Here is a 15,731-nt window from a genome sequence, read left to right on the forward strand (position 1 = left end):
ACAAAGGCAGCCAGAACTATCTTATTTATTATAAAGATACACGGTGAAGAACAGACCCGACTGTATACCGAAGCCCGGAATGGTACATGCCAAATGTACAGTACTATACATAAAAGTGCATTGTCACAACAGGTTAACAAAAACGTTTCTTTTCTTCCAGAACTGTAAAAGCCTCCCCCCCTTATCTCTGCCCCTGGGGGCCCAGGGCCCACCTGTTCCCAGAGGCAGCACCAAGCACAGGCACTGAGGGCCGGAGCCGGGGAGGGGCGACGCGGGGACACTGCGGGTGGGAAAGGCACGGTCACGGCTACCAGCGAGACGACACAGTCTGAGGACCCACGGGGACGCAGGGCGGACGCTACGGAGCACCGAGGCTCGGGGAGGTAGGGAGCACCTGGAGGACGCTTCCACCCCGGAGGGGGGCAGGTGCGGGGTCAGATGTGGGGGCGGAGGCAGGTGCAGGTATGGGGGCAGGTGCAGGGGCAGATGCGGGGGTGGGGGCAGGTGCAAGGGCAGGTGCGGGTGTGTGTGTGTGTGGGGAGGTGTAGGGGCAGGTGCGGGGGCAGGTGCAGGGGTAGGGACGGCTGCAGGTGTGGGGGGAAGTGTAGGGGCAGGTGCAGGGGCAGGTGCAGGGGCAGGTGCGCGGGCAGGACAAGGCGACAGGGCGAAGCAAGGCTAAAACTCCTCTAAAATAGAAAGGCACTTTCACATGTACATACTACAGATGTACATCGACACGATTAGGTGACAGTCACAAGCAGGAAGCTACCAGCACTGTGAGCAAACCGACAGAAAAAGGACAATACTGATTTATCACGTGGGCAGGAGTCCCCCTCGAGTCCGTAGGTAATAGCAGTCTCTCCTGTTACACAGCCACTTACTATACTTGGAACACCTAGCACAACCATCACACTACACACTGGACTTGGATGAACGCTCTACCGGGGGCATTCACAGACGCACGGCTTCTAGATCTCCTTGCACTAAACAGTTTCTAAGATAAGCATTATGGAACCCAGTACAATTATTTAAACATACAAAAGTCCCTATGTAATTCAAGATACAGGTACCCATCTCGATCATACCACATGGACTATTGGTGGTGGTGGTTGTAGTTTTTTTTTTTTTTTTTTAAAGAAAGTACAGTAGGGGAAGTGAAAGCTCGATTTCCAGTTTATCTTACTGATCCGAACGGAGGAGGGGTGCCAGTCACCCTGCACCACGCCTGACGCCCCGGTCCAGCTTGGAGGTTGGGTTTGCAGCTCAGGGGAAGCTCCACTGAGCACCCGGCTGAGCCTTTACATCTAAGTCAGTCACCGTCAGTGGCGGGGTAATTCAGGGCAGGACTCGGTCCCCAGCGCTCTTCCTGCATCCGTGGTCTCTCACTACTGTGGTCGGGAATAGAATGAACAGGATCCCAAATCTGACGTCTTCTCTAAATCCTCAACAGACTTCTGGGCTCTTTATTTAAATTCCAGTTAGGTGACACACAATGTGGGCTCTTTAAGTTTAAATTTTAGAGGCTGTAATGATGATATTAAAGTTTCTTCATTTTGTAGACCCTGTGTCGCTCCCAAAGCCGAGGAGACCACTACCATTCCCACTTGTATCTTTTCCTTAATTAAATTATAAACCCATTTTTGGGAATGGCAAAAAGTACAAAGAAAACTCTTGCCCGATACCATGTGATCTACTCTCTGGTGGCTCTTCACGCTCACTGCAGTAGATTAAGCAGGACCCTGCTGTAAATTATTCCATGGATGGCTCAATGAGCACCAAAGTCAGATGACATTGTGTGAAAAAGTGCAAAACTGTTGAATGAAAGCGTTGACCCTGAACATGGATCCAGAGCTCTGCAAAGGGCCATTTGACTGGTTCAAATAATCTACAGAACACTCATCAGAAATTCAGCATCTTTCTCTCCCTCCTAACGATCCTCTCCCAACACCCCTGACCCAAACCAAAAGGCCAACGCGGTAAGCCTACTTCCGCGAGCTCTGTGGAAGGGACCCGAGCAGTTCAGCTGTGAGCCTATATTCTGGTGGAAGTGGAGCCTGGTGATCTCCGTAGAGCCATCCTTTGCCCATCATCAAAATGACCCCCTTCCCAAACTGCATGAAAAATAATATGATCCTTGAAACTAGGGGCAGAGTATCTCAGGATTCTTTCCTTTCCCCCCATCCCTTTGCACCTTTCCTCCCCCCACGGTGTGCTGCACCTGTGGCCGTAGAGAAGGGCATGTGGCCACGTATGGGTGAGGCCTCTCAGCTTCAGAAGCTTTTAATGAGCTTATAGGGTGTTATTCTGGACACTTTGTGAAGCAGCCACCTCGTCTTATCCCTGGAATCTGAACACTCTTACTAAAACAAATTAAGAATAGGTGAGCCTTATTCACTATGAGGTCACACCCTTCCTTGGGGGTTGGGGGAAAAAAAAGAGAGAGAAAAAAAAAAGAAAGGCAGTTCTCAGGGTGTCAACAGGGGCATAGGGAGAAAAGAGAGAGACATGTAAGGGAGTGATGCGAGAACATTAGAAGTTCCTGCGAGAAGGCACAGCCTCTGAGGCTCTGAGGCTCTGGAGCAGCATGTCCTCTGCTACCTAAGGGGGCAGAGTCCTAATTTGGTGGTTGGAAAGGCGACCCTCATGTCATCAGAAGTGTAAACACTGAAGAGAGGAGGCACTGGGCAGGATCACCAGGGAGAAGTCTGAAGACTTCTGAAGAAGTCTGAAGAACTTGCAGGAGTAAGATTGGAGTGAAAGCTTGTGAAAGACGCCTCCTCTCCCCATACTAAATTCAACATGCCTCGCTCTTTGGATGCCCTCTGTTCACATCTCACTCTTCTATCAAAGATGGAAAATAGTTTTAGAGAAATCCTTTTTATTTCAGTTTCTAAAAGATTTAAGGTCTCCCCTCCCTCCTCCTCCACTGATTTCCACTTTCATTCCCTGCTTCTGTGTCCCCATATAGCAATAGAGTTCTTCTGGAAAGAACTGGGAGGTTATTGAGGAAGGTTTCAATTTCCTAGGAATCTGGGAAGATTGTTGAAAAGGCTTAGTGCTACTCAGAGCTCAATCCTGGCTGAGTCTCCCTGGTGTCTCAAGTTGCTGGAGGACCACTAAAGCTCAAGAGAAATGGTGAGGGGCTGGACAAGATGCTGAGCCGGGCATCGTTTTCAAAATGGGCAAAGAGGATATTGAAGAAAAATTAAAGATTTAAAAGCTTACCATACCTGGAAATACTTTGGGAGAAAAAACACCCCCCCCCCAAACACAACTATCCATTCAGTCCATTTGTGAAATTAGGCCACTGGCTAGCAACCACAAGTGTGACTTTGAAAGGTAACTCTATCTCATTAATTTAATCTCTGTCTGCATTAGAATGATTAGACTGGCAAATTGAGGGAGAGATCACAGTAATGATCTTGATTTTTAGGACAGATCCTCCTCCTTTCCTGCAGGAGGCATTCACCAGTGGGTTAACAGGTTCAAGTCTATACTGTGTCGCTCTTAGGTGGGCAGGCAAACGACTGCCACTTGGAATCCAAACCTAGAAGGGAATCAATGGTGGTCGAGAGGGGTTAGTCGGGGCCATCCATTTCTTCTTTAAAAAAAAAAAAAAGTTTCTTCATCAGTAGGTTCAGTGAGAGAGTAGATAGGATGACATCAGCTGCTGCTGGTAGGAGAGGTGATTTGTACCTTAGTAAAAACAACTGAATTCGGAGCAACTTTTTTAAGACAGAGGGGAAACAGAAAATTGTCTTTGTGCCAGGAGGCTGGAGAAAGAGGCTCACCGGACTATCTGAGTTATGTAGAGACCATGTGGAAAAAAAAAAAAAAAGAAAAGAAAAAGAAAAAAAAATCTGGGTTCCAGGGTGCCATATTGGAAGGAAATCACCCTGGAACCATGAGGTGACCCTCCCACCTCGGTCAGCGTGGCTCGTACTCCAGTACCGTAGCCAGGTCTGGGTTGGCTCAGAGAGACCTATGGAGAGCAGAGCTGGGGCTTCAACTTAGGTTCCGCAGACCTCTGTAGGGTGGTTAAAGGGACCAAAGTCATTTAGCCAGAAGGGAAGGCTGAGTGAACCAAGGGCTTGTGTGCCGCTTGCATTCCCCATTTCCAGGGGGCGATCACAGAGGTTTAGGGGAGCTAGAAGTATTTCCTAGGCAGTTAGGAACAACAGATCGCTGAAGGAGTCTGTGGAGCAGGGTAACCAGGAAGTCTTTAAAATTAGACTGTTCTAGTCCTTCGTGAATGCAGGGGATGGGCTTGGAAATCTTCCAGGGCCTGGTCAGGCTTGTGAAAGGAGTCACACCAATGGCTCTGGAGGATTCTCTCTCTCTCTCTCTCTCTCCTTTCCTAGGTTCAGTTCAGGCAGTAACTGTTGAGGTTCTGACCTCTTCCTCTGAGCTTTTAGCCCGGACCCAGGGAAACGACTCTTAGGAAAGAGGCAACCATCCAACTCATTCAGGCGGTGGGCCGCAAGTCCCACTGGGAACGTCCCACTGTGACAACTGCAAGTCTTAGGGTGAGCGGGACCTGGGCAGGGGTGCTCACTGTCAGCCACCACACAATGCCGACAGCACCTTTCAGCCATTACCCCCACATGGCACAGACCAACACTGGTTCTACTCCAAGGCCTGGAACTCCAGATTCTTGTGCCTTCCGATCCAGACATTTAGGACTCACCCAGGCTACACTAAGCCTGAAACGCCATACAACGCGGAGAGCAGAGCGGTGTTGCCTTCATTACGAATGGTGCAGCATTGGATTTTCAAGTAAATCTAAGTGTTTCTATTGTCTTTAAAATGACATATGTCCAGTTATTAAAAAAAAAAAGAAAAAAAATTACAAAATACAAATGCCCGTGTTAATTTAGCTAGTCTCAGACATTACATTCGAGAACATAGAAAAGCCGAAAATCTCCAGTTATAAGCACAAAACTAAGGAAAGTTATGGATCACTGACTTTTGTCACTAATCCATATATATATATATTTTTTTTCAAATCACCTCCCCATATGACCTGGCCCGGTTGGTCTTTACATTGTGCAAGACTTGTCTGTTGGACCTTGGGAAGGTGGGGCAGGTCCCACGGTAGGGTTTGTTTTTGGGAGAACGGCCGGTTTGGGCCGCAGCGCTGGGGGTTTCAGCTGCACACCCATTCGGGGCGCCACCAGAGGCTTGAAAGTACTCATTGTGTCACTGGAGGAGCTCGTGCTACGTCGAATCTGAGGCTCTGAGCTCCTGAGGGCAACGTTGTGCAAGGGGCTGAGAGATTCTGTGGAGGTGGCGGGGGTGGGCACGTTCTTCACTTGTTCTAGGGTATCCAGCACCACGTCGGGGGCGTGCTTGGCTGTGCTCTGTCTCTCCAGTTCTCGGAGTTCATTCAAAGCAGTGTTCATCGTCTCCTCAATATCCTGTTGAAAAACAACCGGAGGGGGAGACCCAAGAGGCCCAGGGTTAGGACTGAGGCACAGAAACCCATGCACTTGGTTTCAAAGCAGACAGGCCAGCACAGGCACAGGCACAGGCACCGTTCCCACCTCACGCTCTGTGGAGTTATCAGCACGATGCCACCTCACACAATTTACTTCGACTCTGGATGCTGAGGAGACCAAGACCCAGCGTGCGTGGAGCCGTACCTCAAACGTCTGCCATGCTAAGGGTGCCAGGCAGGCTTCTCGTGATTTCTACCTTACATGCTGACTTACCGTCCAGGAATCTCTTTCAACTTAACGGTAAAAGGTAGCTTCACTTTAGATACTGCAATGATTTCTCAAGAAATACATGGGGCTGGGAACGAAGAGCAGGCTTCTTTCACTCATTTAACAAATAATTTTGAGCACTTGCTATGTACCTGACTGACTCCCAGCAGTTCTTCAAAATTCAGTTTAGCCTTTCCCTGAGGCCCCTGTCCAGGGGATCTTGGTGGAAGTGGTGCTGCCTCATAGAGGGCATTTTGGTAATATGCTGTGTATTTTTTTTTTAAGTGTATTTATTGGGGATCCCTGGGTGGTTCAGCGGTTTAGCGCCTGCCTTTGGCCCAGGGTGCGATCCTGGAGACCCAGGATCGAGTCCCACGTCGGGCTCCCGGCACGGAGCCTGCTTCTTCCTCCTCCTGTGTCTCTGCCTCTTCTCTCTTTCTATGTCTATCATAAACAAATAAATAAATGAATCTTTAAAAAAAAAAGAAAAAAAAAGTGTATTTATTTATTTGAGAGAGAGGCGAGTGTGCCAAGCATGAGTTGGGGGAGGAGGAGAGGGAGAGGATTCTCAAGCAGATTCCCCACTAAGCGCAGAGCGCAATGCTGGGCTTGATCTCATCACCCATGAGATTGTGACCTGAGCTGAAATCAAGTGGGTCACTCAACCAACTGAGTCACCCAGGCGCCCTATGTGTATTTTTAAACACCACAACAATGGGGTGGCATTATTGGCATTTGGTGAGCAGGGGTCATACATACTTGATATGTTTCAGTATCCTGGAATAGTTTACCTGCAATGACTTGTCCCGCATCTTGTTCAACTTCTGAAATGTCCTTCAGACACTTACGTAGGTGAAAAACCTGTTTATAATAACCTGAGTCCAGACCCTAACTCTGTCTTATATCGATATGCATTTTTAATTGTTGTATTTATGATAACCATATATGTAGGTGAAAGTGTCTTACTTGTTTCTTTGTCTTCTGGTGTACTCAAGCATTAACCAAAGTACATTTGTTTTAATATTTCTTTGTAATTTTTTATATTTATATGCTTTATATGTCTTTTCAAATTAGGTATATCATCTACCAATTTATTTCACATCTACCAATTTATTTGAAGGGGGATTACAAAATATATATTTTAAAAAGGTAGTGTGTGCTCCACTGATGGATAGATAGGCAAGCAAAATGTGGTATATACACCAATGGGATATTATTCAGCCTTGAAGAGGAAGGAAATCTTGCCACGTGCTACAATATGGATAAACCTTGAGGACACTAAGTGAAATAAGGGGCCAGTCATGGAAAGACAAATACCATATGATTCCGTTTATGTGAGGTAGTCACACTCACAGAGCAGAGAGTAGAATGGGGGTGGCCAAGGGCTCGGGCTAGGGGACAGGAGAAAGAGGAGTTGTTCTTCAGAGGGCATAGGGTTTTAGTTTTGTAATTTGAAAAAGTGCTGGTTTTAGTTTTGCAATTTGAAAAAGTGTTTCACAAAGTGTGAATATACTTTACAGAACCGTACAATGAAAAACGGTTAAGATGGTAAATTTTACCTTCTGTGTTTTTACCATACACACAAAGACCAAAAGTGGAGTATTGTATGAGACAGGCGGGGTGAAGAACCACTGCCCCAGTCTGACTGACTTGCCTCTTGTCTACACTCCCAGGGCTTCTTTCGCTCACCTGGAGCATAAGCCTCATGGCACTGCATAATGTACCCGATTTCCATATCTGCCTCCCTCACAGGATTGTAAGCACCTTCAGAAAGCAGCTGGCTATTGATTTAACTTTGCTTCTATGAAGCCTGGCATAGCACCTGGTGCCAGGAAGCACTCAATAAAGGTTTGCTAAATAAGTAAACCAAGATACAATGGTCACATATGGATACTGTCCATTTTTTTTTTAAACAACCCATCAGGGACTCCACTGATTTGTTTAATAAGAGAATGTGCGTGTTTTTTGTATGAACACCACGATGGCAGGCTTACTTGTCCTCATGGGAAAATCTGAAGATGAGAGATGGAAAGATAAATAAAGGACACAGCTGGAAGCTGTTTTGTGAGGATGACATCACTTTTCAAGTGATTATTTTCGCATGTGATTTCTATTTGATGCTAAACATACGGATTTTTAAAAAAAATTTTAACAAGTATTTGCCCCAGAGACATTGAGCAGAGCCTGGTTTATCTGTTGAGTTTTTGTTTTTATGATATACAATTAAAGGATTTCCTGGGGCGCCTGGGTGGTTCAGCTGGTTGAGCATGTGACTCTTGATCTCAGCTCAGGTCTTGATCTCAGGGTTGTGAGTTCAAGCCCAGCATGGAACCTACTTCAAAAAAAAAAAAAAAAAAAGGATTTCCTGGTTCTAGAAGCAAAAGGGTTAAACAGACCTTGTTATGCCTTCCTTCCTATTCCCAAGCTCCTAATTCCCTATCTTTCTAACCTAAATTCTGTTTCACCTGCTCATTATAAGCAGTGATGTTACGGATTTCTCAAATTGTTAAATTCAGCTGTAATCAAATATCACTGGTTCTATATAGGTCTCCAAGGACCCTGTATAGTACATCAAATAGAGAAAACCATAAGGTCAAGTCTTCTTGATTTTTACTGAGAAACTGTTGTACATTTAAAATTGGTTTAATTTTTTAAAAAACACATGGAGCCCCTCACAATTTAATTTACATCCAAAATTTTCTTTAGTTAGGACACTGGTAATAGCTTGGAAATTTGTCACATCAGTGCAGGTCTCCTTGGGTACTCTTTATTAAAAATAATCCATCCTTAGTAGTTCCTCATGTTTGTTCCATTTATTTCTCATTCTCGTTTTTGATTGATTTAGTTCGTTTTTAAGCTTCAGGTGCTAGAAGATGCTTTAGACTAAAATGGCAAATCCCGAATCCAGTCACCTCTTTTGTCATTGGTGATACCCTTATTTTCTGATGGCCTATGCTAGGGGGAAAAACACTAGGGGAAAACTGGCAGAGTGATGGAAAAATCCATTAATCAATCTTGTTTTACCTTTATTTTGTCAATTTTAATCATTAGGAAAAACTATAAAGTCCTCTGCACTACGTGTTGGGAAGTAAAGAGTGACATTGGACTCAGACCTGCCGTTCTTCCAAGGGCTAGCCACGATCTATCTCTCCTACTATTCACGAACTAATCCAGCATTTCTATTAAGCTGAAAGGGTCATGTTTCACATACACTAACATTTATCTGCTTTGGGCTCCCTATTCTTTGTATTAATTTGTCTAGTTTATTATCTTTAGCATACTTTCAGGACCTGATAGGGCCAGTCCTCCCTCATTATTATTCTTTTTCAGATTTTTCCTAGCTATTTAGCAGTGATGTGTTTGAATGCCCTGGGTCCTACATTTCTGGCATGTCTCTGTTTAAATCAACACAAACCTTATCACTTGGGTCCTTCCAGTAACACATGGTTCTTCTTTTTCTTTCCTTTTTTTTTTTTTTAAATTTATTCATGAGAGACACACACATACACACACACAGAGGCAGAGACACAGGCAGAGGGAGAAGCAGGCTCCCTGCAGGGAGCCTGATGCCGGACTCGATCCCAGGACCCTGGGATCACACCCTGAGGCAGACGCTCAACCATTGAGCCACCCAGGTGGCCCACAAATGGTTCATCTAAAGAGATCCTTAGGCCTTAAAGAATGAGGTAATTTCTTTTCTGTTTTCTTTAGTTGCTTCTCTACAAAAACCATGACTACGAACAGTAAGTCTGCATACCTCCTTCATCACACCCCAGGTATGTAGCACGTGCCATCCCATGACATGCATCCTACCTGAGCGATTGTCTCTGGGTCCAATGGCTTATGGTCATTGAAGCCTGTGTATTGGCCTGACGATGTGGACCTTCTAATAGGAGGACTGTCGATCTTCTTGAGGGAGTCATGCCGGCTGATATTGGTCAGGCTACCATGGCCTGGCCGGCGCCTCCTCTCAGGACTATCATTGTTGAGGCCACGGTTCTGCAGCAGGCCCCGGGGGTGACTGCTCAGGCTTGGGGAACCCAGGTCAACTGAGGAGTTGGAAAGAGCATGCGGGGGGTGCAAGGGGCAATGGCCATCACTGGTCCTGCCAGGACGCCTTACTGGAGGGGGTGGCTCTCCTCTTTTTCTTTGTCTAGACATACACAAAAAGAGAGAGAAAACGGGATTTTATCATCCTGGGCAATACGACAAAGTTGCGGGTTCTGAGGCTCCTAAAAGCCCTGGGAAAAGTGGGGGTTCAGGGATCTGATTATCAGACTCCACCTACCTGGCTAAATAGCCGTCAGAGTGACGGTCTGTTGGGGAATTCATGTCCTTGGATGAAGACTTGTCCTCAGTGACTGGCCCACTGCTGGCCTCACTGTCAGCTTTTTGGCTCAGGGTATCTGAAAATGTATCATCCCTGAAACACAGAGGATCAAGAGTGAGGGTCTTTTGTTAGATGAATGGGAACAAAATAAGTGATGGCATTTACATATAGAAGTCTTTCCCTTATCAATGACTTTTTCCGTAAGAAAAGTAATACAATTTCATTGCAGGTCAAGTGGAAGATTCATATATACAAAAAAGGGCAAATTCACAATCACCCAATATGACATAACAACCAGACACAACCACTGCTAGAATTTTAGAAAATATCCCTCACGACTTTTTATCTATGCCTGGGTAAACGTGTAGGATGTCTGCATGTATGGGTATGGTATTTATACCATAGCTACCTATATGTTTATGTAGTTGAGATGTATGTGACTGTATGTTTGTATAAACACACATAATATTTCTTGGATTCTGAGATATACATTTTAACATTCTTTTTTCTTTTTCTAAAATTTTGGCTGAATCATTTCATCGCTGTATACATTTTATATAGTATATTTCTCTTTTCCTTGAAAAACTGCTCTGAAATTCATGCTGCACTGTGAAATATTATATTCATAACATAGGGATTATGCTGTGCATATTATTTTTTTTCATTTAATATATATTATGACCATCTTCTCATCTCTTTAATTTTTTTTTATTTGTTTAAAACAGATTTTATTTATTTATTCATGAGAGACAGAGAGAGAGAGGCAGAGACACAGGCAGAGGGAGAAGCAGGTGGGGAGCCCGATGTGGGACTCGATCCCGGGATCACCACCTGAGCCAAAGGCAGATGCTCAACCACAGAGCCACCCAGGTGCCCCAGATATTTTTAAATTACAGCAATATTAAAAAAAAAAGAAGCTTGAAGATGATTCTCTTTAGATATTAAGTCAGTATCCTTCCTCTGGGGAATCTGGAACTGAAATGGTAGTCAGACAGCAAGAGATGAGCACCACTGGTTTTAGGATTAGCAGCACTACTATAGCTCTTAGAGCTAATCTCCACATGGGTTACTTTTCTAAGACTTGTCCTCAGTGACTGGCCCACTGCTAGCCTCACTGTCAGCAGCTTCAAAGGGCATTTCTCACTAGCTCTTGCTCTACATCTCCTGGTGGAGTTTGGGAAATGAAAGCCTGCTGGCCTCGAAGTACCCTATTAGCAAAGACCCAATAGCAAGGTGAAGGACTGGGCCCGGCCCAGCCCAGCCCAGCCCAGCTCAGAGGTTTTGGCCCTGCAATCCCTTCCACTCTTCTGGAAAGACCAAGGTCCATTTAAGCCTAGTGGCTGGAGTCTTCTGGTGGGAGCTCTCTGGCGATGGGAGTGGGCACTACTCACATATCCTGCACCACTATGTACTGGTGTGGCACGAGCCCATCGATGCCGTTGTGCCTGCCTTCCCACCAGTCCTCAGATGCGCGGTGATAGAGCAGCAGGGAGGCACCCTTCTTGAAGGACAGTTCTCTGGCAGATCGCCCGACGTAGTCAAACTTGGCTATCGCTTCTATCGGCTCACATTCTACAAAGAACACACCAGAAGACGGTGAGGGAGAGAGTTGTGACGTAAGCACAAAACACTATGACAAAGTTCTCTAGGAGGCCTCAGAAATAGACAATAGACAAAGCCATTTCCATATCCAGAACGAACAAGGTAGTAAGCAAATCATCAATGCAGGACAAGATCAGGCTTTGTTAAAAGAGTTACAGAAAAACATTCTCTTGCTGTCATCAGTTTTTCAGGCCAAGAAAAATGGAACACTGGATCTTAATTTCCACAGCCTCTTACCAGAGATAGAATGACAGTCTAATAAAAAATATTTAAACTTTGCAACATGATGTATGAGATCTTTCCTTAGGTTGTAATATCCTCCATAATAACTCCAATATTATTTTGACAATGATGGAGTTCCCTTGTAACATATTAATAACCATGGATAACATGGAAAAAAATCACTATCCTCGAACACTAGGAAGTTTATGCTTTATCTGCTTAAAGAAAAATCAAGGTTACAAAACCCAGCATATTAAATACTGTTTGAGTACATTTAATTTCTTCATGTACTTTTCTGGCACTATCAAATCTTCCAACTACCACCAACAGTCAATATAATTTTGTTTTCTCCAGTATCAGTAGTAAATTCTAGTTACCTATGAAACAAGCCTAACTTAGACTGCCCTGTACTCAAAAGACCAGATTCAAATGCTATATTATCCAGAGATCAAAAGATATTCAAGGGGATGTGGTGAGTGAAAAAAACCAATCTCAAAAGGCTATAAAATGATGCCATTTATATAGCATGCTTGAAATGACACAATAGTCAAGACGGAGAACAGATTAGTGGTTGCCAGAGGTTGGGAAGAAATGGCCATGGCTACAAAGGGGGAGCACGAGGGACCCTGGTGATAAAACTGTATGTGCCCAAGTAAACGTCTGCACACACAGAAGAGTGCATGTAAAACTGGTGAAATGTGAATATGGCGGATGGGTTGTGTCCATGTCAATTTCCTGACCGTGATGCAGTTATATAAGATTTTACCATGGAGGGAAAAGAAAAAAAAAAAAAAAAAGATTTTACCATGGAGGGAAGCTGGGATCTCTCTGGAGTATTTCTTACAACTGCATGGGAACCCAAGACGATTGCAAAATAAAAATAATAATAATAAAAAAGATATTAAACTGTGGGCCTAGAATTGGAATTTCAGCCCTGATCTAATTCTGATCACAAAGGTTGAGGGCAAACAAGAGGACAAACTATACAAAACAACTACAAGAGATACTTTTTGTGATTCAGTTTATTGCAAAAAGCCCTTCAGTTTTGAGCCTTAGGATCTTTCCTTCCGTCTCCCCCCATCCTCCCATCTTCACCCCTGCTATCTACAATAGAGGAGTAAACGTCTAATCAGTAACAAATAAAAAGGGCCAATACAAGTGCTAAATGTTCAGAGAAATGTATCTATGCAATGAGCAATACCTCATTTGCTAGAAACTGAGCATGCATTAGTTTCTGAATACTCTAGCATATATACACACCTAAGAGATTAAAACCTGTCTGCCAAATATTTTCTCATGAAATTGTCTTCTATTTTGCCTGATAATGAAGCACCGCATTTAAAATAGTTTATTTTCACCCAAAGATTCCTGAGATATGTTTAACATCTTATATGGAATAATGGCATAAGAAACCACTGGACAACCAGCTAAGTTTTCTTTCTCACTTGATAAAGCTTAGGGATTACCTTATATGAAGGACCTGGGTGAATTTCAGCTATACATTTAAAATAAAGACAAAAAAGCTGCCCTATCTTTTTGCTAGTGGATAATGATATTTTTTTAAAGATTTATTTACTTATTTATTAGAGAGAGAGAGAGAGAGAGAGAGAGAGAGAGGCAGAGAAACAGGCAGAGGGAGAAGCAGCCTCCATGCTGGGAGCCCGACATGACTCGATCCCGGGACTCTGGGATCATGCCCTGGGCCGAAGGCAGGTGCTCAATCACTGAGCCACCCGGGTGTCCTGTGGATAATGTTTAAGGGGAATAATTATTTCATATGACAAAATCACAATACTATAATCTACATGTAGTGTACTTCTTAGCAAACTAGGAGTAAAAATAATTTTTAAAACAATAGTTTAAGTCCTTTAACAATTGACTATAGCTTTCAGATCATATGTTAGCACTCTAATATTCCCCCTAAAGTTGTATATTTAATTTTAAAAGATTTGACAGAGAGAAAGACCATGTGGGGGAGGGGGAAGAAAATCTCAAGCAGACACTGCACTGAAGGTGGAGCCCATGTGGGGCTTGATTCCATGACCCTGACATCATGACCTGAGCTGAAACCAAGAGTTGGCACTTAACTGACTGTGTCATCCAGGTGCCCCTAAAATAATATTTTTTATTAAAACAATATGAATAGCAGCTTTATTAAATATCTATAAATCTGCTTCATAGAGGAGGGACTATAACTTTATATTCAAAGAGCTGACTTTATAGCTTGTTTTAAAATTGCAGATAAAAATAAAGTCCTGGTTGATCAGAGATGACAGATGCCAACTTTTTATAACCCTAGTTCTCCTCGGGGAAAGAAATAAACATGTTCATGGTACAGGGGACATGAATAAACATATCCATGGGAAGGAAAGAAGACATGCCCATTTGTTAAAAAGAACTTCATGACATGTAATTTGCAAATTCCTATGTGAACATGCCCATGTAATTTGAATTTCATTTTACTGAAAAAAAAAAAAAAAAGGAAAGATACCAGCTCATAACATAATGGGTAGTCTATGTACTCGTCAAAGGGAAATGAAGAAAGAACCATTAATAGTCTTTAGACATTAATAATTAGACATTCAGTCATACATTGTCAATGCTGGCCAAGGGCTATTTAAAACTATTTAACAGATACACATGTATTTTATCATAATTTCATAATCATGCACTCTATGCTTGTTATCTCTGTTTATCTGTTGAAACAACTAGCAACAGGAATATCAGACTCTGCTTATTTAATTCAAACGTGGGGAGATTATGAAAGAATGACCCGAAGAATCATAGTACATTTTTATTGGTAATTCTGTATCAACTAGTAAGTCTGAGCAATTTCATTATTTTAACTCTTTGTATTCCTATGGGAGTCATTTCGCAGTCAAGTATCAATCAATAAGCTACTTATACACATCTTAGTCTTCTATTGCAGAGCAAGTCAATCTTAGGGCACTGTGATGCACCATATCCTTTCCTATGGAGTTATATGGTCTTTAAAAGGTCATGCAGAGTCTCTGTAGAATGTTGCTGCCATCAATAACAGTAAGAATGAACATGATAATTTCATTTTCCTGCATGGCTATTATAACTCTGTGTAAAGGGGAAAAAGAATTCAGTACAGCTGATTTTCTGACTGTCCGGTGTTAGCAAGTCTTGCATTTCCATGTCTTGTCATCTCATATAAAATGCTAGTCCATCGCATTTTCTCTTTGGGACCTTGCCGTTCCTGACACTTCCCCTCCTAGATCTGTTACCCACTGCCCTTGCCGGTGATGGTTTTGTTCTATGAGCCTCTCTTTCAGAAACAAAAGCTACCCTTGTCTAGTGATAGTATGTCAGAGAAAGGAAAATACAATACCTGGATACCACAAGGATAATCAATAATCTTGTTAATTTAGCTACAGAATTTTAGAGGTTGGCTGTGTGCAAGGGTATCTGTCCTTTGCAGGCAATGCTTTTCTTTCCAGCAAAATCAGGTGAACATGGTTAAAATGTTATCGAAAACATAGAGCCCTTCAGTGAAACTTCTCTTTTGTAGTCAAGAGGTAAGAACAACAAACAGACGGCAGACTGATGTTTGGGAGAGAGATGGCTGGGGCTTTGTCTTAGCTTTCCCGACCACTTGGGAAAGCAAGGAAACAGAGATGACATCAGTGAGAAAGGAATAAATCATATGGAGAAACAACTCGAGACAAAAGGGATGGTGGCAAGGGTAGGGCCCAAAGACTTTCAAAAGCAACATCACAGAAGTAGAAGCTCTCACTGTAAAGAATTTCTTCTAAATGAAGTTCTGAAAATATCAATTCATCTTACTTTTGAAAACATAAAGAAACTTTTTGGGGGGGTCAGATGTAACTTTTCAATATGTAATCAAA

The 15,731-nt window shown here is 43.4% G+C and overlaps 1 protein-coding gene across 2 annotated transcripts in view; it reads right to left on the reverse strand.

Moving 5' to 3' along the window:
- Positions 1 to 541: 541 nt before the first annotated feature.
- The window catches only part of SRGAP1 (SLIT-ROBO Rho GTPase activating protein 1), a 271,551-nt gene continuing 256,361 nt past the window's right edge, over positions 542 to 15,731 (reverse strand). For both annotated transcript variants that reach the window (XM_041755347.1, XM_041755346.1), the window contains exons 19-22: positions 11,427 to 11,607; positions 9,994 to 10,128; positions 9,519 to 9,858; positions 542 to 5,417 (exon numbers count right to left, since the gene is read on the reverse strand). In XM_041755347.1, coding sequence (XP_041611281.1) covers positions 5,040 to 5,417; positions 9,519 to 9,858; positions 9,994 to 10,128; positions 11,427 to 11,607 — 1,034 coding nt within the window. In that variant the 3' untranslated portion in view covers positions 542 to 5,039. The remainder of the gene's footprint in view (positions 5,418 to 9,518; positions 9,859 to 9,993; positions 10,129 to 11,426; positions 11,608 to 15,731) is intronic.

This window comes from Vulpes lagopus, chromosome 5 (genome assembly GCF_018345385.1).
Source record: "Vulpes lagopus strain Blue_001 chromosome 5, ASM1834538v1, whole genome shotgun sequence".
Classification (NCBI taxonomy): domain Eukaryota; kingdom Metazoa; phylum Chordata; class Mammalia; order Carnivora; family Canidae; genus Vulpes; species Vulpes lagopus.